The sequence below is a fragment of the Pelodiscus sinensis genome, chromosome 21, assembly GCF_052426305.1.
Source record: "Pelodiscus sinensis isolate ZL-2025 chromosome 21, ASM5242630v1, whole genome shotgun sequence".
Taxonomy (NCBI): domain Eukaryota; kingdom Metazoa; phylum Chordata; order Testudines; family Trionychidae; genus Pelodiscus; species Pelodiscus sinensis.
The window spans coordinates 4,139,918-4,164,456 of NC_143072.1; the positions used below are offsets into that span (position 1 = coordinate 4,139,918).

Sequence of the window (24,539 nt, forward strand, 5' to 3'; positions counted from 1 at the left end):
GGCGCTCAGCTTAGGCTGTAGAGCTCCCTTGCTCTTAGCTCTCACTTGTAAGTGGCCTAAGTGCCACTACACAGGACAGTGACCCCCACTACATGTGTGGGTTACACCTGGACCATGATTCACCCTGCACCTCCCTATAGCGTCTACAGGCTGTTGACGATGAGAAAGGAGAGACCCGAATTTGGTGGAACTTAGTTCCTGGTCCTGAGGCTTGTAGCAGGAAGCGGATCACTCACAAACCCAACAATTGGTGAAGCAATTAAAAGTTGATGAACTCAGTGCAACTTCCCCTTTTCAGTGCGGATACAAAAAGCCACCCGACGCACAGATAGAGAAGACGGCAAGGGCAGCCTTGAACGTCCAGACAAACAGTTGGAAGCTCCTTGCAGCCAAACAGCCCGATTCTAGCATTCAGTACCAGGGACCCACCACAGCCATGGAAGATGCATACATCAGACACATTGAGCTGCTGGGCTTTGAGAAAAGGTTTTTTCCAAGCCAACATTATGTAAGTACTCCGAGATTACACTGCAGAGCAGTACACTGACGGGTTTTCTCTTTAGGCGTAGTTCCCCTTGGCGTCGTTTCATCTTCTAGTTCAAATAATACCTTGAAAGAGAAATTCTAGAAGTAACATTATAGGAGAACGCTGCTGCTTTCTGAGCTGAGACAGCAGATTGGACTGGAGTTAGGAACATCTGTTCTAGACCTGAATGCCTATGAATTTCAGGGGAGTTTGGATCCAAATGTCAGCTGCTTGGTTGATTCCTGTCTTTGTAACAGGCTGAACCAAAAGAAGCGTTGATCAGTACTGAGCTCTATGGCTCACAATCATCACTCGCTTTTAAGATGGCGAGTGTCACTGTGGGGTTTTGATTATTGTCACTGTGGGAAGAGCAATTCTCCTGGCTCTCGTTCCTCACCAGTCTCTCTACCTTCTATTTCTAGTCTCTTTCTCTAACAAACCTCTTCAATCCCTAATCTCTTTCTCTGAACAATTCCAACTAGCTCTGTTGTATATAATCAATTTTTTGCGGGGTGGGAAAAAAGGCAGTTTCACTGTAATAATACACATGTTCTGTGAAAACAGATCCATGTTGCTGAATTGTTCAGTTTTTGGGTGAAAAAGATTTGAACCAAAATGGCAAAGCAAAATTCATTCTGGATTTTGTGGGAAAAAATGGAAATTGTTCATGGAAAGAAAATAGATGTTTTCAACCAGTACTAGGATGTCATTTTGCTCTACATTTGCTATGTCTTTTATGTTTTTGTAATTAAATGGTGTTTCTTCTGACATGCTCCTCAGCTGAGCTGCTAAAGAGTTGATTTTCTTCTACCGTTCTGGAGCAGTGTTTCTCAGCCAGTGGTACGAGTACCCATAGGGTTACTCAAGAGAAGTCGGGGGGAGGGTAGATGAACATCACTGAAATTTGGAGAAAACAGCGCTTTATTATTTTTGTACATTTTACACCCCAACATTTCTTTGCCTGCCTGGCTATGATTAAGTTGTTTAAACAAATGCGGTGCAACGGTAGAAAATTTTTGTGTGTGTCTGAAAACTGTGGATAGTGGAGGTAATTTTTTTTAAAGGGGCACTTTTAAAAAAAGATTGAGAAACACTGTACTAGAGAAGAGATATGAAAGAGAATGGGACTTTAGCTTAGTGGATCAGTTCTGGGTGACTTTCCATTAATGGGGGCATTGTGAAAGGAAGCACACTGATGGTAGTGAGGAGAAGTCCTAGGGTCTGGCTAGACTCTGGGGGGGTTTCGGGATACCAGAGATATTCCGAAAAAACTCCGCCGCATCCAGGGAACGCGTTTGCTCTTCTGCTTTTTTTTTGCGGAAGAGCAAACGTGCTCTTTTGGAAGCCCCTGTATTCCTTGTTCCACGAGGAAGAAGGGGGCTTTTGAAAGATGGTTTTTTTCCAACATTGGCCCAGTGTAGATGGACCAATCTTCAGAAAAGCCTCTTCCAACAAAAGTATCAGAAAAAGATACGCAAAATGCAGAGCCCTTTTTAAGTATCTTTTTTCGATAGAGCCTCGTAGTTTAGATGCACCCCTGTGTTATATCTGCTGAGTGGCTATGTTTATAGGAAATCGGCTCTTCGTACCAGCATGTGCTAGAACCTGCTGTCCTGTCTGTGCTTGCTGAATTTTCTGTGAATAGAGAAAAATTCAGAGCCTCGCTGACCCAGGTTTTGAAATGGATTGTAGCTAGAGATTGTGAGTGTGTGTTTTTTCCAGAAAACAAGACTCTATCTGGTCTCTCTTGGAAAATGGTTCATAAACAGTGATTGTCCCTACTTGGTGGTATAAATGGGTGTCCCACAGTGGAAACTGCAGAATCTGAACTCTCTTTGTTGTTCATTAGGTTTACATGTTCCTGGTGAAATGGCAGGATCTAACCGAAAAACTAGTCTATCGAAAATTTACCGAGATATACGAATTTCACGTAAGTCAACTCTTGGTGTGTATTGATTCAGGCTAAGTCTCGCTTGCGTTGGAGGGGCTTATGAGGCGAAAACTGCGGCTATAATTAGTCTATGTCTAGTTAGGACTTTATCACAGGCTTAGCTCTGTGGTACAGGAATGCCTCAGCTTTTTATGCATGGTGAGAGAAGGCTCACAATGACATCTATTTTCAAAACCATAATGTAAAGCTTGCAGCATTCACTGTGCTGACCTCAGAGCATATGTGATCTGCTTTCCTCAGGAGAGCGACAGGACTTAACTGGCCCAAATACCATTTTCAAGCATATCAGCCCTTTGTTAGCTGATTTGGAACAAGACTCTTGGCCTTTTGTTCGTACCATCCCGGGGGGCTTTGCCTTCACCAGACAGAGGAGTCGAGAACTGATCTTTCTTTCTTGCAACGTTTTATTCAGTGAAGTCAGAAGTTAAGCTGGATACTAACTATCCTAAGGAGAACTGGTTACCGCAAAGTGCAAGCATCCTGCACCAGGGTTTCTTGGGGAAGTGGCCACTCTAGCTCCATCTCTCCACTGGCACACGCCAGAAGGGCCATCTGGTGCTGCTGTGTAGCGAAGGTTTCCAGTTCCACGAATGGCGTGTATCCATCTGGGTAACAATCCGTGCCTTATGCTGACGGGAAAGTATTCCAGTCCCCCAACACAGGCAGACTGTTACTGCGTTCTTTTTTTCCCTTTATTTACAACTAGTGAGTTTATTGGGATGAAGAAAAAAAAACCCCACACTTGATAGAATTCCCTTTAAAAAAAATTTAAACGGAAAAATGCTAACAATCCCTTTTTTAAAAGAAATCCGAAATAAAAATTAACTTGATAAAACTAACCCTATTTTTGAAAGATACGATCATTTAAATAAAGCATGTGCATTTTCTCGTTTATTTTCAACCCCTTCCCCCCAACTTAATGGAGTTAAGGACCCAACCAATGCTGGCTAATTTGGTTCACCGTTTGCAGCCAAAGGGAGTTGCAGGAAGTAGCAACCTGGCCCACGCTGCTTCTCGCGGCTCCCCCTTTGGCTGCAAATGGCGAACCGGAGCCAATGGGAGCTGTAAGGCTCCATGGCTGCAGAGCTGGTCAGTAAACAAACCAGAGCGGCCAGGGAGCAGGTTTCTGAGAGCGGGTCCGCGGACCACTTTGCGAAACTGCTTTAAGTTATGGCAAGAGGAAGCTGCATGCCAGATGGGGTGATCCTAGCTCGTACCGTTTAGAAAAAGTTCTTGATCGGACAAACTTTTCAAATATACTAGTATGTATTAAGAATTTATTACAAACGGGCAAAACATTCCCTTTTTCAAAAGAGACTTAGGAGCCAAATCCTCAGTGAAAGGCAATGGGACTTAGGCTCCTAATCTGAAAATGGGACCAGGCTCCTAAGCCACATAAACACTGACGAAAACTTGACCTGACGTCCTTTGATTGGTGCCCAACCCTGCAAGTGCCGAGTTCCCTCTGCTCTCAGGATCTGCCCTTCTGTTGCTAGCTACCTGATTTGTCAACACAAGCTGCTAGCTCCCTGGCAAGGTGCTGTCAAATGGGCTTGCAAAATTGAGCTCTTTATTGGATACACAGGCAAAGGCCAAGCTGAGGCCTTTGGAAAACCAGAGCCTGAGTCTCTTCTACTGCTGTCCTCCCTCTGAGCCCCCGAGGAGTCTGACTGAATTTTACCTTGGATATGCTGACTGGACTGTGCACCTAATTCTGGTTTCTCTTCTCATGCTAGAAATCCTTAAAGGAAATGTTTCCCATTGAATCTGGGGACATCAACACTGAGAACAGGATCATCCCTCACTTACCAGGTAAGCAAACGTATGAAGCCGCCAGACTTTCAAAGCAGGAGGCTATAAGGAAAAGGGATGGCCGCCCTTCTGTAATTTGTACTGTGGCTGCAAACACACAGACACCAGGGTCTTCAGTGGGGGGTGGAACCTGAGACCCTCCAGAGTACAGAGAAATTCCATTCGGTGTGAGTAGCAGACTGCTCTAGTAACTGGAGCACTTGACTAGAGGGAGATGTGACCAAATGGACACCCACCAACCCACCCACCACAGATTGCTTGGTCTACTCCTGCTTATTGTGTACTTCCTCACGATCAGTAACCGCCTAGAACTCACCTTCTAGCCGATGCAGGGAAAGCGACTTAACTGCCCCATTCCTGTACACCCGTTTTCAGCCCCGGACAACCTCTCCCTTTCAATCTAACCATCCAATGAGAGACTGTGGTAAAGGCACCATTCCCGGCAGGCAGAAAGCTTCGCCGCTCCCATGGCTACGTGTTCATGCAGTGAAGGGGCTGGAAACCTGGGTTCCATTCCCATTCTTCAGCCAGCCACGGTGCTGCAATGTGCCTCAGTTTCCCCATCTCCTTCACTGAGTGCGTCTGAGGAAATGAATGCAGAGAAATTGCCTTTAATAAGACTCTGGTGGGGTTTAGGATTTAGAGCTCAGTCAAGCTGGCACTGAAATCAAGAGGTTTAATGGGAGCTGGGTTTGGCACTTGAGCCTATCCCTGATTTGAGTAACCTTTGAGTAAATGCAAACCCACCCACTGCTGTTGGTTGGGGAATGTCCCCAGAGTCCCCTCTGTGCCGTCCCCCAATCTCGGGGAATTTACAGTAGCAGTTTCTCACAGATTATTTTACTTTCCCGACACTGGTTACTGCAATCGCTGTGGTGGACGGGCTCAGATTTCTCTGTCAGCATTTGTTGCTCTATTTTTAATGAGGAAATCTCTCCGAGATGAGGAAGTCCCCACAGCTGGCCAGTTGGCTTTAGCAGTGAAAGGTGCTGACTGTAGAAGGGATGGCAAAGCGGCCTGTTCCTCTGTCTCCTTGCCTGGCACATGGAAATCCATTGCTAAGGTGCCACTGTGGTCAGGCTGCAGCTGCTGTGTTGTGGTGCAGCTGCGAGGCCCTAGAACTGACATCCGTCAGTTTGAGGAAGTTGTCACGTCCACCGGCATGGCCCAGGAAGCTCGGGGGGGGGGGGGGGGAACATGGGGCTTGCCGAAACGCCGAATGAAACCCATCCAGCCCGTGCCAAGGCACACGAGCAGGAAAAATGCTTTGTTCCACTTTTCTTAAAAATAAAACCACTCAGGAAACAGACCAAAATCTTTATAAATGGAGCCACGGCTGTTTACCTCAGCTGATGCGTTGGCCCATTGTCTTCCATGTCCCCGGTAGGTGTGTGAAATACACAGCAGGAAACTATACTCGATTATACACTTCAAAGGACTCACTGGAGAGTGATTGTCACCACAGGCTTTAAAGTCCCTCAGGTCGTCCAAGACACCCCATGAATATTGCCCTGTCCCAGACAGCCAGAGGTGTGTTGCCTGTGCGAGGGTTGGCATGAAGTTACTGGTACAGTCGGAAGAGCTGGGAACAGTAGGAGCGGTTGGGTGCTAAGCACGTCTGCAAACCTGACCCTGCCGTCATTTAGCTGAGCTCGCTGGAAGTGTGGAAGGAAACACAGTCCTTGGCTAGGGGTTAATACGTGTTTGTAAGCAGCGACACTACACAACTGACATTTTTTTGGCTTCCATTTACACACAGGCACCTTTGAAAGGCCTGTATCAAGGTCGGCATTCCCCCGCCCGGAAAGAAAGAATTCAAATGCAAATGACACCTTCTGTAACAGGGCTGAGATTCGGTACCCTGCCTGCTACCTGAGCACACCCGCAGTGTATTTATAGTGTTCATTTGCCTACATGCACATGGGTGTGTTTCAGAAAGAACACGCAGTCACATCGATTTGAGGAAATGAAAGAATTCCCCTTAATGGGTGAAGTCAGTGGTTGCACTGAATTGTAACTCAGCGTTTCTCAACCTTTTTATAAAATGTACCCCTTTTAAAAATATTATAAGTATCCCCAGTACCTACAGTTTTCAGACACACAACATTTTTTTCTACCATTGCAACACCTTTGTTTAAACAACGTAATCGTAGCCAGGCGGGCGAAGAAATTTTTGGGTGTAAAAAGTACAAAAATAATAAAGCGCTGTAAAACTTAAAACAAAAATTCAGTTTTCTCCAAATTTCAGTTGTGTTGACGTACCCCCCAGACTTCTCTCGAATACCCCTAAGGGTACTCGCACCACAGGTTGAGAAACACTGGTGTAACTTATGCACGCACCTTCTTCCGAGTGACCAAGGCAATACGCTAGTCATTTCAATTATCTAATGCGAACATGCTGGGGGAGGTGACACAGTAAAAGATGCAGTAAGATTCATTGTCTTATCTGATTGTCGCAGTTTATTCTCCCTTCAGCATCTGCCAGGAACGTAGCCCAACCTCATATCGCCTGCCCTGCCCTTAAAACCTCCTGGCCTTTCCCCCATCTGTGTGAACAATCGGTAAACAACAGAAAAGTTAACAACAAATTATCAACTCAGGTTGATTTTCTAACCTCACCTAGCCACTCCTTGTCACTGGTTTGAGGAGGTTTTTTTTCCCTCCCCAGATGATTATGTTGAATTATTAAATCCCAAAGCTGAAGGCTTCTGTTCAGTAGGTGTAAGGCGTCTCTTAACAGGGACACATGGCAATTCAACGCAGAGTGAAATCGAGAGGAAGGATGGCTGTAGTTCGGCTTCTAGCTAGGATTTGGGGCATCCAGGTTTGCTTCCTCTCTCTGCTGCAGACTTTCTGTGTGAGCTTTGAGTTACTCTAGGCTGGGAAGGTGCATTGGTATAGGTGCATGTCTCGGGGGAGGAAGGGGGTGAAAAATCCATGCACCTAGAGGTAGTTGTATTGACCAGTGCATATACTGCCACTGGAAGAATTTTTATATTGATCTAGCTACTGCCTGTTGGGAGATGGATTCCCTATGCCGATGGGAGAGCCCCTTCCATCAGTGTCAGTAATGCCTAGCCTGCAGCTGTGCTGCTGTAGCCTTTTAAGGGTGGACCTACGCTTAGCCTCTCTGTGTCTCAGAGCCCCACCTGTCAAATGGTGGTAATGGCACAGTCTTGCTGCCCAGGGAAGTTGTTTGGTGGGATGCTCCAGTGGTTAGGTTGAGAACCACTGTCCTTTCCGGGCGACTGTACCCCTTTCAGGAGTCAGATTTGGCTTGCATACCCTCCTTGCTTCACAAAGTCAGACATAAAAAGATCAAAGTCTCCCAGCACACTGTTGCCGAAAACTTGGCGACTTTCTTGGTTTTACCCTTGAATAATAAGTAAGTCAATTGAAATATAAATGATTGTACTTGCATTTCAGCATATAGAGCAGTATAAACAAGTCACTGTGTGACATTTTACTTTGTGCTGACTTCACTCTTGCTTTTCATATAGCCTTGGTAGAGGAGTTGATGTGCCACCCAGAAGAGCCCTGCATTCCTCCAGGGGGGGAAACACATCCCTGGTTGAAAACCACTGGGTTAGGGCACTTGCCTACAGCATGGGCGACCTAGATTCAAGTCTGTTTTGCTGCAGTCTTCCCCGGTGACTTTGGGCAGGTTATTTGGGGGCAGGTCTACACTTAAAACACGCAGTCGGCACTGCTGCCTCTGCACCCGTGTAGTGCTTCAGTCAAGATGGAGCATTGTTCTCCTTGGCCTCTGAAGATAGGACAAGAAGCAATGGGCTTCAACTGCAGCAAGGGGGATTTAGGTTGGACATTAGGAAAAACGTCCTAACCGTTAGGCTGTGTCTAGACTGGCAAGTTTTTCCAGAAAATCAGCCGCTTTTCCGGAAAAACTTGCCAGCTGTCTACACTGGCCGCTTGAATTTCTGCAAAAGCACTGATGATCTCATGTAAGATCGTCAGTGATTTTCCGGAAATACTATGCTGCTCCCGTTCGGGCAAAAGTCTTTTTCCGAAAGACTTTTGCGCAAAAGGGCCAGTGTAGACAGCTCAGATTTGTTTTCCACAAAAAAGCCCCTATCGCGAAAATGGCCATCGGGGCTTTTTTGCGGAAAAGCGCGTCTAGATTGGCCACGGATGCTTTTCCACAAAAAGTGCTTTTCCGGAAAAGCATCCTGCCAATCTAGACGCGCTTTTCCGAAAATGCTTTTAACGGAAAACTTTTCTGTTAAAAGCATTTCCGGAAAATCATGCCAATCTAGACGTAGCCTCAGGATGGTGAAACACTGGAATAAATTGCTTGGGGAGGTTGTGGAATCTCCATCACTGGAGATATTTAAGAGCAGGTGGGACAGACACCTGTCAAGGATGGTCTAGATGGTGCTGGGTCCTGCCGTGAGGGCCGGGGACTGGACTCGACCTCTCGAGGGCCCTTCCAGATCTAGCGTTCTAGGTTTCTATGCTCCACCCACTGACGTGGTTACTGCGCCAGCCCCAGGGGCCGCAGCGGTGCGGACAGAAGTAGCTCCCCCATTGACGTTGCGCTGCTCACGGAGGGGTGAAGGGTGGTGGAACTGTGCCACTCCGGTGGTGTTGGGTATTATTCCTCCTCCGGGGCCAGGGCTCCCGATAGAAGCTTGGGAAGCTGCAGCCTGCGTTCTGATAGGAGCGAGGGGCGCGCTCTGCCTCACCGAAGCAGGACCAGTTAGGACAAAGGCCGACAGCGCTGGCCGAAGGGTTGGCCCAGAAGAAGCTGAGGGGGCGTAATCTGGTGATGGCTGTGGGGATTGCGTTACGGCGCCACGGCGCTAATACGGGGGCTTTCTCTAGCGCTTGGTGATGCTCCCCGTCAGCTCGGAGTAGCCACGTCTCCCCCAAGCTGCTCTGTCTACCTTCACTGCGGAGCTCCTGCTGAGACCCAGGGTGTGCGCTGGGTTGCGCTGCGCGTCGGCTGCTGCCTTGACAAAATGAGGAACTCTGTGCTCTGAGTGCACAGCTTCCTTAAAACACAGGACCTGGTTACAACAGCCATTTCTCCCAGAGCACTGTTAGGCTGCAGCTCCGCTGACCGCACCCATTTGGTGCCCGTGTAACCACCACCAGGGGGATTTGAACCTGGGACCTCCGAAGCTGAGTAGAGGAGCCTCTACCAGCTGAGCTAAAAGCCAGCTGGCTCCCAGCCCATGCTGGGGAGGTCTCTTGGTTTTAGCTGTTGCTGTGGTCTAGGTGCCACTGCATGGACCAGTGAACCACACTAGATGTGAGGGTTACACCCACGGTAACCTTCCCTTTGAGAGACACCCAAATGCTTTACCTGTGGCAGGAGCAAGGAGCCGTCTGCAGAAGTCATGTGACGAAGTGGGACTCTGGGGGATTTTATTCCCCTGGTTATGTGGCATGTGAGTTCCGCTGTCTTGTAGTAACCCCGGGCGTGTGCCTCAGTTTCCCGGGGCACTGCACCAATACCTAGATGGTGATGGGAATTTTGGGTGTGATAGGCTCTTGCACATTGACGCCCTTTGTAATCTGAGCTCGGAAGAGGTTGTGATCAGGTTACACCTTTTGCTCGGGAAGTAGGACAAAGGTGGGAGGAGGTGCCTGGCGGGGGGCTGGCACCGAGTTGCTGGAAGTTGGCCTGGGGTGCAGAACAAGAGACAGGCCTGTCTTTGGGTCTCCCTCTTCCCAAGATGGAATGTCCTGGCTGCTTCTGGTTACTGAAGGCTGGTCTACGCTGTGTCCCTGTGGACTCACAAGCCTTCTCTTCTCTCTGCCGGCTGAGCATCACACCTGACTGCGGATGGGGTGCAGGGCCCCGGGATGTCCCCACACTCGCGTGACAAGTCACTCTTTGGGGTTCTGCTCAGCAGGTCGCTGTGTGGTATCGAGGTGCAGAGGCTCTGCATAGGGGTGACCGCATGGGCAGTGCTACCCAATGTGCTCGTCACAAAAATTGAGTCTCTCTGGTTTTGCTCTTCTCTAGCACCCAAATGGTTTGATGGCCACAGGTCCACCCAGAACAGGCAAGGCACGCTGACTGAATACTGCTACACCTTGGTGAATCTGCCGCACAAGATTTCCCGATGCACACATGTTCTGAACTTCTTCAAAGTCAGGCCTGACGACTTGAACCCGCCCACTGACAGCCAGTGAGTACAATCGCGTCCGCAGGAACGCAGAGCGTCTGAACCATTTAAACATCTAGTCTAGGTATTTTGCAACTGGGTCTGCTCGAGTTCAAGCAGGAATTAAGGCAGGGAAACCTGGCAGCCTGTGTCAAGCAGTGGATCAGACTAGACGTTCACAATGGTCTCTTCTGGCTTCACAATCTGTGACTCTAACACAAACTGACATTCCATTTGTAATATACACACTTCTACGCGACTTTCTTGTGTTTGTCTCTACCCAGGTCAGGAGGAGAAAGCTTGTCCACTCAGTTCTGTACAGCTGAGCTTAGTAACATGATCAGATTTCTTCCATTGATATAACACAAGACTAACATGCTAGAGCAGTGGTTCCCAAACTTTTCAGCATTACGCCCCCTTTTTGATTTTTGAGGAACCCTCAGCCCCCCCCCCCAAAAAAAAATTGAAGCAAAACTTGTTGAACAAAAGCAAAAAAAAAAGGAACTGACCACTGACCAGAGCAGCAAAATTTGATGGGGGGCGGTGGGGTTGGGTCACCTTCTGCCTCCGCTGGAATTTCTTCATGCCCCCCCCAGTTTGGGAACCCATGTGCTAGAGGGTATAAATAATATGATCTATTAACCCAAGCACTAATACCAGCTGTCATTTCCATTCTGAGCCTCTGTTCTTAGTTCTGAAAATTCGACCCATCAGGCTGAAGTATTTCAGGCTGGACCTCTGCCTGAGATTATTTTCGTTGTTGTATTGCACAGAATTGGGGTGCTGTTCCTTTAAATAGTTGAATGAACCCTGGGATGGTCTGCGCCACCTTTTAAGGGTACGTCTCTACTGCAGAGATAATGCTCAAGACAGGCAGGATGTAACATCACGCTTAGGGCAGCCCATATGCCCTGTCAGAAGCCAGGAGGGGAAACCAGATGGATCTTTCCAAATGGCCTTGTTCTGATGGTTTTGGTACCGGCCACTGTCCGAGACCAGGTGCTGGGCTTGATGGCCCATTGGCCTGAGCCAGTATGTTTTTTGTATGGAGGGAAGGGAACCCTGTTGCTGGGAAGAGAGAGAACATAAGAACGGCCCTACTGGATCAGACCAAAGGTCCATCTAGCCCAGTATCCTGCCTGATGACAGTGGCCAGCACCAGATGCCCCAGAGGGAGGGATCACAACAAGTAATCCTCACGTGATCCCTCCCCTATCACCAACCTCCAGAGAAACAGAGACTAGGAACACCATTCCTACCCATCCTGACTAATAGCCATTGATGGACCTAACCTCCATGAATCTATCTAGCTCTTTTTTGAACCCTGTTACAGTTCTAGCCTTCATCACATCCTCTGGCAAGGAGTTCCACAGGTTGACTATGTGCTGAGTGAAGAAAAACTTCCTTTTGTTTGTTTGAAACCTGCTGCCTAATCATTTCACTTGATGACCCCTAGTTCTTATATTGTGGGAAGAAGTAAATAACTTTTCCTTATTCACTTTTTCCACACCAGTCATGATTTTATAGACCTCTAGCATACCCCCCCTTAGTCTCCTCTTTGCTAAACTGAAAAGTCCATCTCTTTAATCTCTCTTCATATGGGATCTATTCCAAACAAAGAGCAGCATTCCCTGGCATTCAACTGAGTTCACTCTTCTTTTTCTAGCATCAAGAAGCCGGAGACATATTTGGTGCCAAAGGACTCCAAGAAAAATGCTGCAGGTAAGAAGAAGCTCTGGTGATTCAGACACTGATAAGCAAGAGACCTAGCCACTGAGAACACCTGGTTCTGCCAGCCTTGCAGGAAACTATTGACCAAGTGAGAATAATCTGTAGGGTGGGAGAGTGTTCAGCACAATTCACCGGCTTGCAGGAGAGTCCTGACCCCTGGGACTGTAGGGCTGGCCCCACTGCAAGGCACAGCTCCTGAGCCATGGGTAGCAGAGCACCAGGAGACATCTCAGAGGAAGCGGCCTGAGGGTGGATGCAGTGAATTGAGAAATTGCTCCTGGCCTGGAATATGGAGGGCCCCGGGTCAACCTGAAGGGCCTGGTTTGGTGTCAAGGAGGCCTTCCAGCCATGCTCTTCCTGAACAGCTCTGGCTACCGCATTGTACTGCAGCCTGAATTCCAGCAGCCCACTCAGCCCTGGTGCCTTGAAGCACGTGCACCCTGTAAACAGAGGGAAGATGGAATCAGGTGCTTAAATTGTGGGGGCTGGGTCACCTTGCCATCAAACCCATCCTTCTTCCCTTGTAAGATTGCAAACCTCAATCCTGCTCGGCTTGGGGAGCCGCCCCTCCCTTCTGCAAACATGATCTTCCGCTCAGCACCCTGTAGATCTATAGGCCAGTGGGTGTTTTACAGGGTCACCTACCCCTGCTGTCCCATAGCTACTGCTGCTGTACTGTCAGCGGGAGAGCTGAAGTGTTGGTAGACCCCCACACAGCAGAGCCACACTGCCGGTAGGGTTGCCAGATGGTTTAACCAAAAATACTCTACCCTCCCCACCCCCCCAAAAAAAACACCAGGGAAAAAATTCTGCTGAGAACAAAAAGGGGGAGACCAAACTTTTGAACCAAAAGAAACAAACAAAAAAAGAACCCAGCATGGCCCCTTTGAGGATTTTTGGCCCTAACAGGCTGCTAGCGGCCGTCCACCATCTTATCTTCCTGCTCCAGGCCAGATAGCTCCCCTGCAGAACCAGGTGAGCACCCAGGATTTTCACCTCCTGGCAGGGAAAAAGTCAGAAAATACCAGACATTTTAGGTGAACGGTATTTTCTGAATTTTTTTACTGGCGAGGAGGCGAAAATACCGGACGGTCTGGGTCAATCCTGGACACCTGGCAACCCTAACTGTCAGCAGCAGCAAATGTGTAGCAACAGTTTATGCACGAGTGCCGGCAGCCTGAGAGGGGCAGACCTTTTCTGGGACACCGATGCAGCATGCTAAACTCGAATGTTCACTGATGAACGCTTTGCTAGGAATATAATACTCTGGGGTCCTAAAGAAGCCGTAGCTGCCTTGCTCGAGCACTTACCATTCTCCCTGCTGGTTTTCTTGGTCCTTTTTAAAGGAACTCCTCCGAGCGTAGCTACCTAGAGTGGTGAGAACACCGGCACTGCTATCCCTCAGGGAGTGTTTTGGACTTTCCTCTGAGCTTCTGTGGCGTTTTCTCCAGCTTCTCCTGGGGCAATCAGTGGAGCCACGCGGATGGAAAGCCATGGAAGGAGCTCATGAAATCCTGTCCCCGCTTCTCTCTTGCAGACATTACTGGCCCCATCATCCTGCAGACATACCGAGCCATTGCTGACTATGAGAAGAACTCTGGCTCCGAGATGGCTCTGAAAACCGGGGACCTGGTGGACGTGGTGGAGAAGAGCGAAAGCGGTAAAGGCCGTTGCTCTGGGACGGGGCTGCAAAGTTCAGGGCTGAGCAGAGATGCCATCTTGCGGCCCGGTGCAGAGACAGAGCCCAGCGCTAGCTCTTCAGAGCCCCTTTCGCAGACGGAGCTTGGCCCAGTGGGTTGGGGAAAGGCCTGAACACAGATGGTCCATTCCTGGCTCTGCCACTGACTCATCCTGTGACCTGAGACAGTGCCTGGATGCTCCCAGCAGAGACCCGCCCTGTAGGGAGGCAACGTGCCTGTCCAGTTGCTTAGGGCAGCTGGGATGGAGCGATCCCTAGGAGCCCTCTCTTCCTAGGGTCGGCTGGAACCCTCACACTCCTGCACCCCGACCCTCTGCTTCAGCCCGAGCTCTTCCCCCACTCAGAATCCCTTAGCCCCAACCCCGCCACATCCGTTTTGTCATGTGCACAAATAGGAGGGTGATGTGTCGCGCATTACCACCAGATTGGTGCATCTAACAAAATTCATTCCGCTCAGGGGGTAGGAAGAATTAGAGGGAACACTGCCTGCCTCCCGCCAGAGGTGCGGCTGAGCTAGTGAATGCGTGTGTGGTGCTTTAAACCCACAACGGACTATGTGTGTGGACGGGAAGCTGTCTAGGGAAGGGACTGCTCGCTGCTCTGTGTTTGTACAACACGGAACTTGGGGGCGGGGAGCTGGCAGTCCAGGGCTGGGGTTCCTGGCTGCTACTGCTGCCCTTCATGACGACCTGCTGATTATCTCTCTGTGAGCATCTGTATCTTGAAATGTTTTAATTCCGTGCCCTAAGTGTGGGAGCTGAGAGCATTTATATGTACAGACAGCAAGCACTCTGGGATCACAGCCATGCCCCTAGCGAGGGAAACACGGAGAAAAACACCATGTGCAGTCACATGATGGGGGACTTCTCTTGGTGAGGCTGTGATGCAATCCTCGAAAGCCCTTGAGTTTCTCCCATGACTGGTTGGGTGGGATTGGCACTCAACCAGGAAATAACATTCTAACTTTAGGATCCGCATGGTAACAAAACAAAAGTTGACTTCCCCTCCCCTGTTCTCATGGTGATTGACACAGAGAACCACTTCTATACCGTGACTTACAGGATCTATGAGAGAAACACTGATTGCTTCATGTCCTACACCCGTCAGGTCACTATGATTGCTTCACAGGCACATATATGACTGAGTTGTACATACGCAGACACCTCTTTACCCCAGTGGGCCTTGCCACAACCCTTCCCAGTCCACCTTCCATTCCTTTTCATCCCATTGCTTTCGCATAGAGACCGGGCCCCCAACCAGTTAAAAGATATGGAGTTTGGGTTTTGTAAGTTGCCTTCAAGTGTAGACAAGGCCTTAGGGAATCTAATCGAATCTGCTAGCCTTGGAAGCCATAGTCAGTTCCAGCTATGCTGTTCTTGCTTCATTGGTAGAAGAGGCATAACCGTACCCCCTGAAGACAAATATCAAGATAGCTTGTCTTATAGTTCTGTGACATAGTGGTCCCACAGTTAAAGAACAGAGCGAAGAGATCTGAGTCTCCACACTGCTGGTGACTGTGTGACATCATAGAAGTCCTTTAGTGTCTCTCTTCCCACGGGGTTAATGACTGCTCCCTTCACCCCAGGCCTGGGGGGAGAGTTTATTTTGAGGTGCACCTTACAGCGTACAAGGCACTGCAATGAATGGGGCTGACCCTTGTGGTGTTTGCTGCTGCTTTTGTTACAGGCTGGTGGTTCTGTCAGTTAAAGAATAAACGTGGCTGGGTCCCAGCTGCTTATCTGGAGCCTATGGATGGTCCTGATGAATCTGAAGACCAGGATCCTAACTATGCAGGTAAAACCGCAACCCCCCAGCAATATAGCCACATAGGATGTCTCCTCCAGGGTCCCGAGCAGGGTTTTGGAGTAACTGCAGAAGGAAATGCACTAAGATGTTCCATCTCTGATTTCACAATGAGCCCAGCCCGTAAGGGCTTTATTCCGGAGGATCGCGCCAGTCTGGACGCTCTTTTCCGGCTTTTCTCCAAGCCGGAAAAAAAGCGGTGGCCATTTTTATTTAAATCCCACGGGGGATATTTAAATCCCCCCCGCTGATTTCCCTATTCCAAAGTTAGAAATTAGCATGCCTCTTCCGAAGAAGGGGCCAGTCTAGACACAGCCCATCTGTGTGGAGTCCCAGGTCAGTTGTGAGGTACTTAACCAATGAGTATCATTGATCATGGTGCCACGGCACGGGAATTTATGCAGAATCACTATGGAGTCGGCTCTTGTTTAAAATGGGGATCCATTGTTGGGGTGTGGGCTGTGTCATTTTGGAGCGCTGGTCTGGATCACTGAGATGTTCTTCCTTGGGTGTTAACATCCAATAGATCCTTGAAACCTCCTTTGTTTCTATTGTGCTCAGGGGAACTCTATGTTGTCAGAAAAGGCTACTCTGGTGTTGAGGATGATGAGCTGACATTGAAAGAAGGCGACACCATAGAAGTTATCCATAAGCTCCTTGATGGCTGGTGGGTTGTCAGGTAAGAGCATGCGAGGATAAATTGGATTTGGCTCTTTGGGTCACTCAGGGGAAGGAACCGAAAGAGAACCTGAGATGAATTATAATTATAATGGGTGGTTCTTACAGATAAGGCCAGGAGCATCACTTGGTAAGGCTGATGAATGCTTCCCGTACCTCTAGTGATAGAAATGTAGCCGTGTTAGTCTGGGGTAGCTGAAGCAAAATGCAGGACAATGTAGCACTTTAAAGACTAACAAGATGGTTTATTAGGTGATGAGCTTTCGTGGGCCAGACCCACTTCCTCAGATCAAATAGTGGAAGAAAATAGTCACAACCATATATACCAAAGGATGCAATTAAAAAAAGTGAACACACATGAAAAGGACAAATCACATTTCAGAACAGGAGGGGGATGCGGGGGGGGGGGGGAAGGAAGGAAGGTAAGTGTCTGTGAATTGATGATATTCACAGACACCTCTAATATCATCAATTCACAGACACTTACCTTCCTTCCCTCCCCCCCCTGCATCCCCCTCCTGTTCTGAAATGTGATTTGTCCTTTTCATATGTGTTCACTTTTTTTTAATTGCATCCTTTGGTATATATGGTTGTGACTATTTTCTTCCACTCTTTGATCTGAGGAAGTGGGTCTGGCCCACGAAAGCTCATCATCTAATAAACCGTCTTGTTAGTCTTTAAAGTGCTACATTGTCCTGCATTTTGCTTCCCCTACCTCTGTTCTCAGTTGTTTATAACTTTGCCAGTCTTTAAACATTTGAGCTGAATTTTGCCAGGTGTCTGCTGCAGATGGATTTTTTTGGGAAGAGGGCGGGAAAGAAATTTCACGCCAAACATTCAGTTGTTCCCAAGAACAAAGCTGGGGGAAAATAATACAGGAAGACCCCGTCTCAAGAACGGGTTGTTTTCCAAAAGTTCGTTTGAGATTTGGTTGCTTGGAACTCGGAACGCATTTCCCCATAGAAACAACGTTCTCAACGAAACTTAGGTTCGCAGACTAGCCCACAAAAGCCTATTTAACCCACAATGTGAGTAAAACAGTGCGTATGTGCAATGAAAAATAATGGAAATATTTTATTTAACTTTGAATGCTGGGGCTTGAGGTTTAATTAGAAGATGAGGGGGTAGGTGAAGATTCTGAAGGGACTTTTGGGCATCCCCTGGTCGCCATCTCCTCCCCTCCCCCGCGGGCTCTGCGCCGGCTCCTGTGGCCAGCCTCACCCCCACCCCCTGGCATGCACCCAGCCCCCACTCACCAGAAGGTGGCAAGTGGCACGAGAGCAGGCCGGAGGACTAGAAGCCAGAGAGAAGCTTTCGTGCCTTCGCTTTGGACCTTGAGACGTGTGTCACCTTTGTCTCAGGGATGTGCCTTTTGCCGTCCCAGTGACCCCCTGGGCCAGCAGTCGGCACTTGCTCAGTGGAGACTTGCTCCAGCCTGGCGAAAACCCCTGAAGATTCTGTTCACATGGAGCCTGTTCCAGCCTCCATCCCCTGACACTGCAGCTCTGCTCTGGGTTGTGCAGGGGCCAGACCCAGGGATGAGAAGCAGGGGGGCTGTCTCGGCTACACTCAGTAACCCTGCAGCTGGTGCCACATAGCAAGGAAGAGGAAGTTGCCTGACTTGACAGCAGAGGGGAAAAGAGCGTGGGGAGTGGGGTCAGGGCCGGACGGAGGCATGGGTGAGCCGGGCAGCTGCCCAGGGCTCCAACTGATGGGGGGTGCCTGATGGCAGCTGTAAGGGGTGCGCGGTGTCCCTTACAGCTGCCATCAGGCCAGCTCCCGCAGCGCCGGCCTGCCCACATCCCCGTGGCGCTGGCTAGCAATGACCTTCCCCCCACAGTCGCGGGGCCCTACACGGCCTGGCGTGCGCGCCAACAGTGATGGCTGGGTCGGACTGGGCCGTACTTGCACCCTGCACCCCGGGGGTGGGCTCCGGGCTGCACGCCAGTGGCCGTAGCCGGGCCGCGCATGCGCCATGCACCCTGGTGGCGGGCCTGTGCACCCTAGGGGGGCGGGCCTGCTCCCCACAGGCGGGCCTGCGCCCGTGCCCGGGGCACCAGAATGCCTCGAGCGGGCCCTGAGTGGGGTTGCAGGAGCATGGCGATCGCACTCCGGGGCTGGCAAAGTGCAGTTCAGAGGCTGGATCCTGTCAGCTGTCGCCACCACTAGAACGCCCCCACCCCGGAACTGCTGAACTGCCAGGAGGTGAGATTCATAGATGCCGAGGCCCAAAAGGACCAGTCTGACCAGGAACTTCCCCCAAATCATTCCTTGAGCAGATCTGTTAGAAAAACATCCCATCTCAATTGAAAACATCATCTCTGAGGGTGACTCCTCCATGATGCTTGGGAAAAGGGTCCTCGGATTTGGACAGCCAGGCTGTTGTTTTGACAAAGCTGCTGTATGTGTAAGTGGTGTTGTTTTGCACCCCAGGAAGGAAGAAATCACCGGGTACTACCCCTCCATGTATCTGCAGAAATCTGGGGAAGAGAATAACCCTGTGAAGAATGATCTGAGAAACAGAGGCGCTCCTCCTCGAAGGTAGGGAAGGCAAATCGGGTCTGGTTGCCCCATGTTTTGGGACAGTGTGATGAAGTGAATTAGACTGTGGCTGGGGATACCTAGCGCTTGTCCTAGAGATGAGGAACCTAAGTGCTAAGTGAGTAGGGTGGGGGAAGAGAGTTGCTACAGGGCTTTCTTCTGAAAAGAAAGACTTTGGCCTAAGAACGTTACAAGAACATAAGAATGGCCAGACTGGATCAGGCCAAAGACCCATCCAGTCCAGTGTCCTGTCTGCCGACAGTGGCCAATGCCAGGTGCCCTAGAGGGAGTGAACTGAACAGGTCATGATCAAGCCATCTCTCTCCTGCCATCCATCTCCAGTCTCTGACAAACAGAGGCTAGGGACACCATTCCTTACCCACACTGGCTAATAGCCATTAATGGACTTAACCTCCATGAATTTATCTAGTTCTCTTTTAAACCCTGTTATAGTCCTAGTCTTCACAACCTCCTCAGGCAAGGAGTTCCACAGGTTGACTGTGCCCTGTGTGAAGAAGAACTTCCTTTTATTTGTTTTAAACCTGCTCCTCATTAATTTCACACCATTTGAAACTGAACTTGTAAGGTACCTGTGTAACCCACACACCTAGCGGGTGTTTTTCACTGTCCCATGTAGTGGCACTTAGACCACTTACAGTGAGAACTAAGAACAAGGGAGCTGTATAGTTTGAACTGAGAGTCAGCTGGCTTCATTGCTCAAGCTCAAGCTACAGAGGCTCCTTATACCAAGCTCCAGAGGTCGCAGGTTCAAATTTGCCCAGTGGTGATTACAAGCATGGCAAGTGCTGAGCTGAACTGTCTGCATCATCCCAAAGCAGGTTTCCTACATCATCTCCCCAGTCCAGCTTGTGGTCTGACCGGGAGCTGGTGCAGGTTGGCCTGCCTCCATTGATTTCCATGCAGATGTGTTGATTTACACCATCTGAGAAGCTGGACTCTCACTCTTCCACTGCTGTGAACACTGCAGTAAATATCTAATCAAGCTGATATCTATAGGGCACCAGTCATGGGACCATGCATTTGTCACTAGAGAGAGAGAGATGAACTATAAAAAGCAATGAGGGTGGGTTCAGTCAGGGTAAGCACCCAAAATCTCTGCTGTTCTTTTGCATTAGCCGAGCAAAATAGTCTGTGTAAGGTCCTTATATATCCCATTGTGAAGAAAATTGCTTCCACTTAGGGCAGCTATGAAACAGGCGCCTCTAATTTCACAGATGTGAAATGTGTTGAAATGTTAGGCGTGAACGGGAGGCAGCGTAATAGAGCGCGATGCCGCTGATTCGTAGGTAAATGGTGTGAACCCGGTGTGAAACAATAGCGGTGGTAGGGAATAGGAACCATCTGCTTGTAACTGTTCCAGGCACCAGTCCTGAAAATGTGTTGGTCTTAGTTCAGATCCTAGAAGAGGGGCTTGGTCTCTCCTGCTCAGAACTCTCCAGGGCAGCAGGCTGTCTTACTCCCACTGAGACTCTAACCCCCTGCCGCCCTCCTTCCCACAGGCCTTTGTGTTAATTTTCACTTTGCTCAGTACTTGTGTGTGACAGGTGTAGCTTGGGAAACAACGTGTTGAATCTATGCTCACTGATCTGATCTGCATGTGGGCCAGGTTCCGATCCTGCTGAAATCTATGGGAGTTTGCACACATGTGTAGATGTGCAAACACGCACGCACGCATGCACGCACACAAAGTGACATGTTACAGTAGCCAGTGAATGTCCTGCCTCGGAATTACAATGGCACTATACCAGAAATAATGGATCTAAATAGGCATATGTAAGCAGTGTGGCCTAATGGGTGGAGCTTGGATGGATGGGCACTACCACTCACCTGCTATGTGACTTAGGGATGTAACTGATGCTCCCCTTCCTCTGCAAGGTACTTTGAGGTCGATTGGAAGAACTAATTAAGTATTGCTCTTTACTGTAATTAAAGTCTCACTTTGCGCTTTTAAAAAACATTCATGGATAACAGTTAGATGCTGCCTGACTAATGTTTTATGCAACAAATCACAGAAGGTTGCTCACAGCTACTGACGTTAACTCACAGTCATTTTGCCTGGTATAACCCAAAGCAATCATGGCTAAATCCACTGCTTGGGCTAGGCTAAATCCACTGCCCTCCCTAGGATGAGGCTGTGCCAAACCTACAAAAGGGGAGAGTTCCCCCAGTGGGGACCGTATGGTACGAAAGCATAGAGAGTTAAAATGGCAAAAGCTGGAAGATTTTTCTCTTTCTCTATGCAGGTCGACCATCCGAAATGTCAAGAGCATCCACAACCAAAGCCGGAAGCAGATCAGCCAGGAGACGTATAGACGGAACAGTGTGAAGTATATGAAGAGGAAAACCAAGGGCAATCTCCAGAACAAGTCCAACGTGATCAGTAAGTTCCAGCCTGGCGTGCCCATTAGATAGAACGCCTGTGTCATGAACAGCGGGGGGGAGGATGTTTGTACTCAAGGAGACCATCAGGGCTGGTGGACGTCACTCTTCCTCCTAGGCTATGTCTAGACTGCAAGCCTCTTTTGAAAGAGAGCGTCTAGACTGCACGTTGAACTTTCGAAAAAGCGGCTTGCTTTTTCGAAAGAAAGCATCCAGTGAGTCTGGATGCTCTCTTTCGAAGAAGCCCTATTTACATTGAAGAATGCCTTCTTTCGAAAGAGGAACTTTCGAAAGAAGGCGTTCTTCCTCGTGAAATGAGGTTTACTGCCATCGAAAGAAAAGCCGCGTTCTTTCGATTTAATTTAGAAAGAACGCGGCTTGAGTCTGGATGCAGGTGAGGTTTTTTCGAAAAAAGGCTACTTTTTTCGAAAAAACCCCTGAGTCTGGACACAGCCCTAGTCTACCTTCCACAAGGCAAGTCCTCTTGCCTTTCTGAGGTTGCTTAGCGGCGTTAGTGGCAGAGGGAGAATTCATACCCCAAAGCTAATGAAGGCTACTCAGTCCAATTCTGAGCTACCGACAGCACTTCTACAGCCATGTCAGGCAGCCAGGACAATCCAGACAGTAAGGAATGGTCAAGAATAAGATTTTCAAGGTACTGAGGACGGGAACCTCCTATGGCCTTCACTGATGGTCATGGGTACCCAGCACTGACACGAATGAGACTATGCAGGAGTTGGGTTGATTCTATTTGCAATAGCGCAAGCCGAGGGGTCTAGAGAAATTATCTTTGTTGTGAAATGGCCTGATAAAGCTGATGGTGGTTACAGTCATTCGTAATCCTGACATAGCAGTCTTCTACGAGCCGTAAATGGGGAAGTGGGTTTCATACGAAGCATTACAACAGTAAAAGGGAGAGGCCACTGAAGCAAAGAAGACAGAATGAGTATGAGAGATGTGTAGGTTCATTTCTGGAATAGCAGGGTATGGAAAGTATGAGAAATCATGGAGGTGGAATTAAGGCAGGTCCTAGAAGGGCAGGGACCAACCACCCAAAGGCTGAAATGAGTGGTTTCTGATTTCTAAAAGATCTGAAATGCCTGCAGATAATGGGGGGTAAGGTATTGAAAGCCAGCTGATACATTTGTGACATTCCTAGTGAATGGAAAACTACACAGCCAACTACCTAGCACATTGAGTTAGCCAGAGAAAGACTCACACCCACTCTGGATCCAGACTTCACAGGCCTAGCCTAGAAAGGGTCACCAGGGTATCTAATCTGACCTCTCTTCCACAGGCCACCTGCATACAATACACAACAACCAAAATTAAACCAAAGTGTGACAGCCTTCAAGAGACTAGCTTATTGATGTGCCACAGAGAAAGAACAGGAGGGACCCAGGTATACTGGTGCCTGAGCCCCCTATAATGGCAGGGAACTGACTGATAAGCCCAGCAAGCGCCCCGTACCCCCATGCTGTAGAGGAAGGGGAATCCCCACAAGGTCATTGCCAATTTGACCTGGGGAAATTCCTTCCCGAACCCACATCCAGCGATCAGCTAGACTCTGGAGCAAGAAGCCTCCAGCTAAGTGCCTGAGACACAATTTGAGCCAAACTCTGCCACTGGCTTCTTTGCCTGCAATTCTGCAAATCAGAAAGTGGGACTGGAGTCAAAAGTTGTAACATCAACCCCTTGATTAGCCTAGGGCCTGATCCGCGTGAGAGCTATGTTTAGCAAAGAGCATCCCTGTTCAGCAAAATGCATAAACATGAGTCTGACTCTGAACATTTGCTTCATTCCCACAGAACTTGATAGCAGGGGTTTAAACTTAAGTACTTGCTTAGTGCTTTGACTCGGGGACTAATTGAGGGTGCTCAGCACCTCCCAAGTTGCACTGCTCCCCTCAAATGATTGGGCCCATTTTATTTAACAGACTATCATATAAGTGGGTGACATTTTCTGGCCTGACTCATAGAGGAGGTAAGACTAGATGGTCTAAAAGTCCCTTCTGGCCTGGAAAATCCAAGAATAAAGCAAACCCCAGAGAAATGTAGAGAGAAGAAAGGGAAAAATATGCTCTCAGTGGGAATTTTTTGAATGTTTAGAATGAGAGAGCAAATGACTTTAAGGAAGTTGGTAGTAACGAATCCCTCCCAGATTCTCAACCTATTTCTTCAGCTCCCGTCTTCTCTTTAGAAGAAGCCAATTTAGTACTTTATCCAACATTAATGGCATAAGAATAGAACACTTATTCTAGGATCAAAATTCAGTGAAAATAGGATACCTAATTCCCTTGGCCTCCTCGAACTGTGCCAGGGACATGGAACTTTCCCATATTTTTATGTCCTCTCATTTGTAGGAGAGAAAAATGAAATGGAAGAAACCAAATCCAAGGCCCAGCCGGCCATTCCACCACGACCCAGTAAGGACCTGATCATGAATCGGTGTACAGAGAGCACAAAGAACAAGATCAAATGATGCCACGGGAAGAAGAAGAAAAAAAAGCTGATGCTTATTCTCTGCCAGGACTCTATAGCCAGACTGGACAGTCCTGGTAAATTCTGGCACATCAAAAAGTGCAGCTGCCCTCCTGGAGTTTCTCAGAGATACCTTGAATTAGAGTCCTCACCATCCATCTCTCGATAAATCTGAATTGTTCTAAACTTGAGGACAGAATTTGGCAAGATAATCTCAGTAAATGATCACTTTTTTTTTTAAGTTTACCATGAATCGCTACACATAATATGATTGATCAAGGCACTGATCGGGTGAGATGTTGAGTGAACTCCTCCACCATTGACTTGTTTCACAGTAGAGGAAGGTGCTCAGCATTTCATTGCATCGAGCTGTAAGAGAGATTCTTAATGGAGTCCTTTCCTGCCATTTATACTTTGCAAACCATATCATCAAGGTGCACTGATTAGCTTGCTTTGTAATATAGCCATTTTGGGTGATTCTTGTTGTAGGAGACTCACATGTACTGTTAATACATATATCACTTTTTATTCTGTACAGTGTTTTACTAGCTAAATATGTCTGTGGTTTGAAAAGTTACTATATGTGGGTAATACTTTCATGTTGGCTAAATGAAGGATTATAAACAAGTCAGAAAAATGAGCTACTGAATTGCAGTCTCTCTCCTTCCGCCAAGATGTACTGCATCCTCAACAAAAGATGTGTTGCCTATTGCAAGAGCTGTTAAAGAAAGCTGCTGAAGAAATCCTGACAAACAGTTCCCAGCACATAGTGACTATTGCACAG

At 48.4% G+C, this 24,539-nt stretch overlaps 1 protein-coding gene across 1 annotated transcript; it reads left to right on the forward strand.

Annotated features, from left to right (window-relative positions):
• The first annotated feature begins 312 nt into the window (after positions 1-312).
• Positions 313-24,396, forward strand: NCF1 (neutrophil cytosolic factor 1). The gene is made up of 11 exons (XM_006136052.5): positions 313-508; positions 2,376-2,456; positions 4,214-4,289; positions 10,282-10,447; positions 12,090-12,145; positions 13,692-13,814; positions 15,540-15,647; positions 16,218-16,335; positions 18,768-18,875; positions 21,140-21,276; positions 23,638-24,396. The coding sequence occupies exons 1-11, from the start codon at positions 437-439 to the stop codon at positions 23,754-23,756; spliced, it is 1,164 nt and encodes a 387-aa protein (XP_006136114.1). The 5' UTR covers positions 313-436; the 3' UTR covers positions 23,757-24,396.
• Positions 24,397-24,539: the final 143 nt, after the last annotated feature.

Excerpts from the sequence above, each read along its gene's own strand:
- NCF1 (XM_006136052.5), top strand. The coding sequence starts at position 437 with ATGGAAGATGCATACATCAGACACATTGAGCTGCTGGGCTTTGAGAAA. Across the intron at positions 509-2,375 it reads TTTTTCCAAGCCAACATTAT|GTTTACATGTTCCTGGTGAA; the intron begins GTAAGTACTCCG and ends GTTGTTCATTAG. Across the intron at positions 21,277-23,637 it reads GAACAAGTCCAACGTGATCA|GAGAGAAAAATGAAATGGAA; the intron begins GTAAGTTCCAGC and ends TCTCATTTGTAG.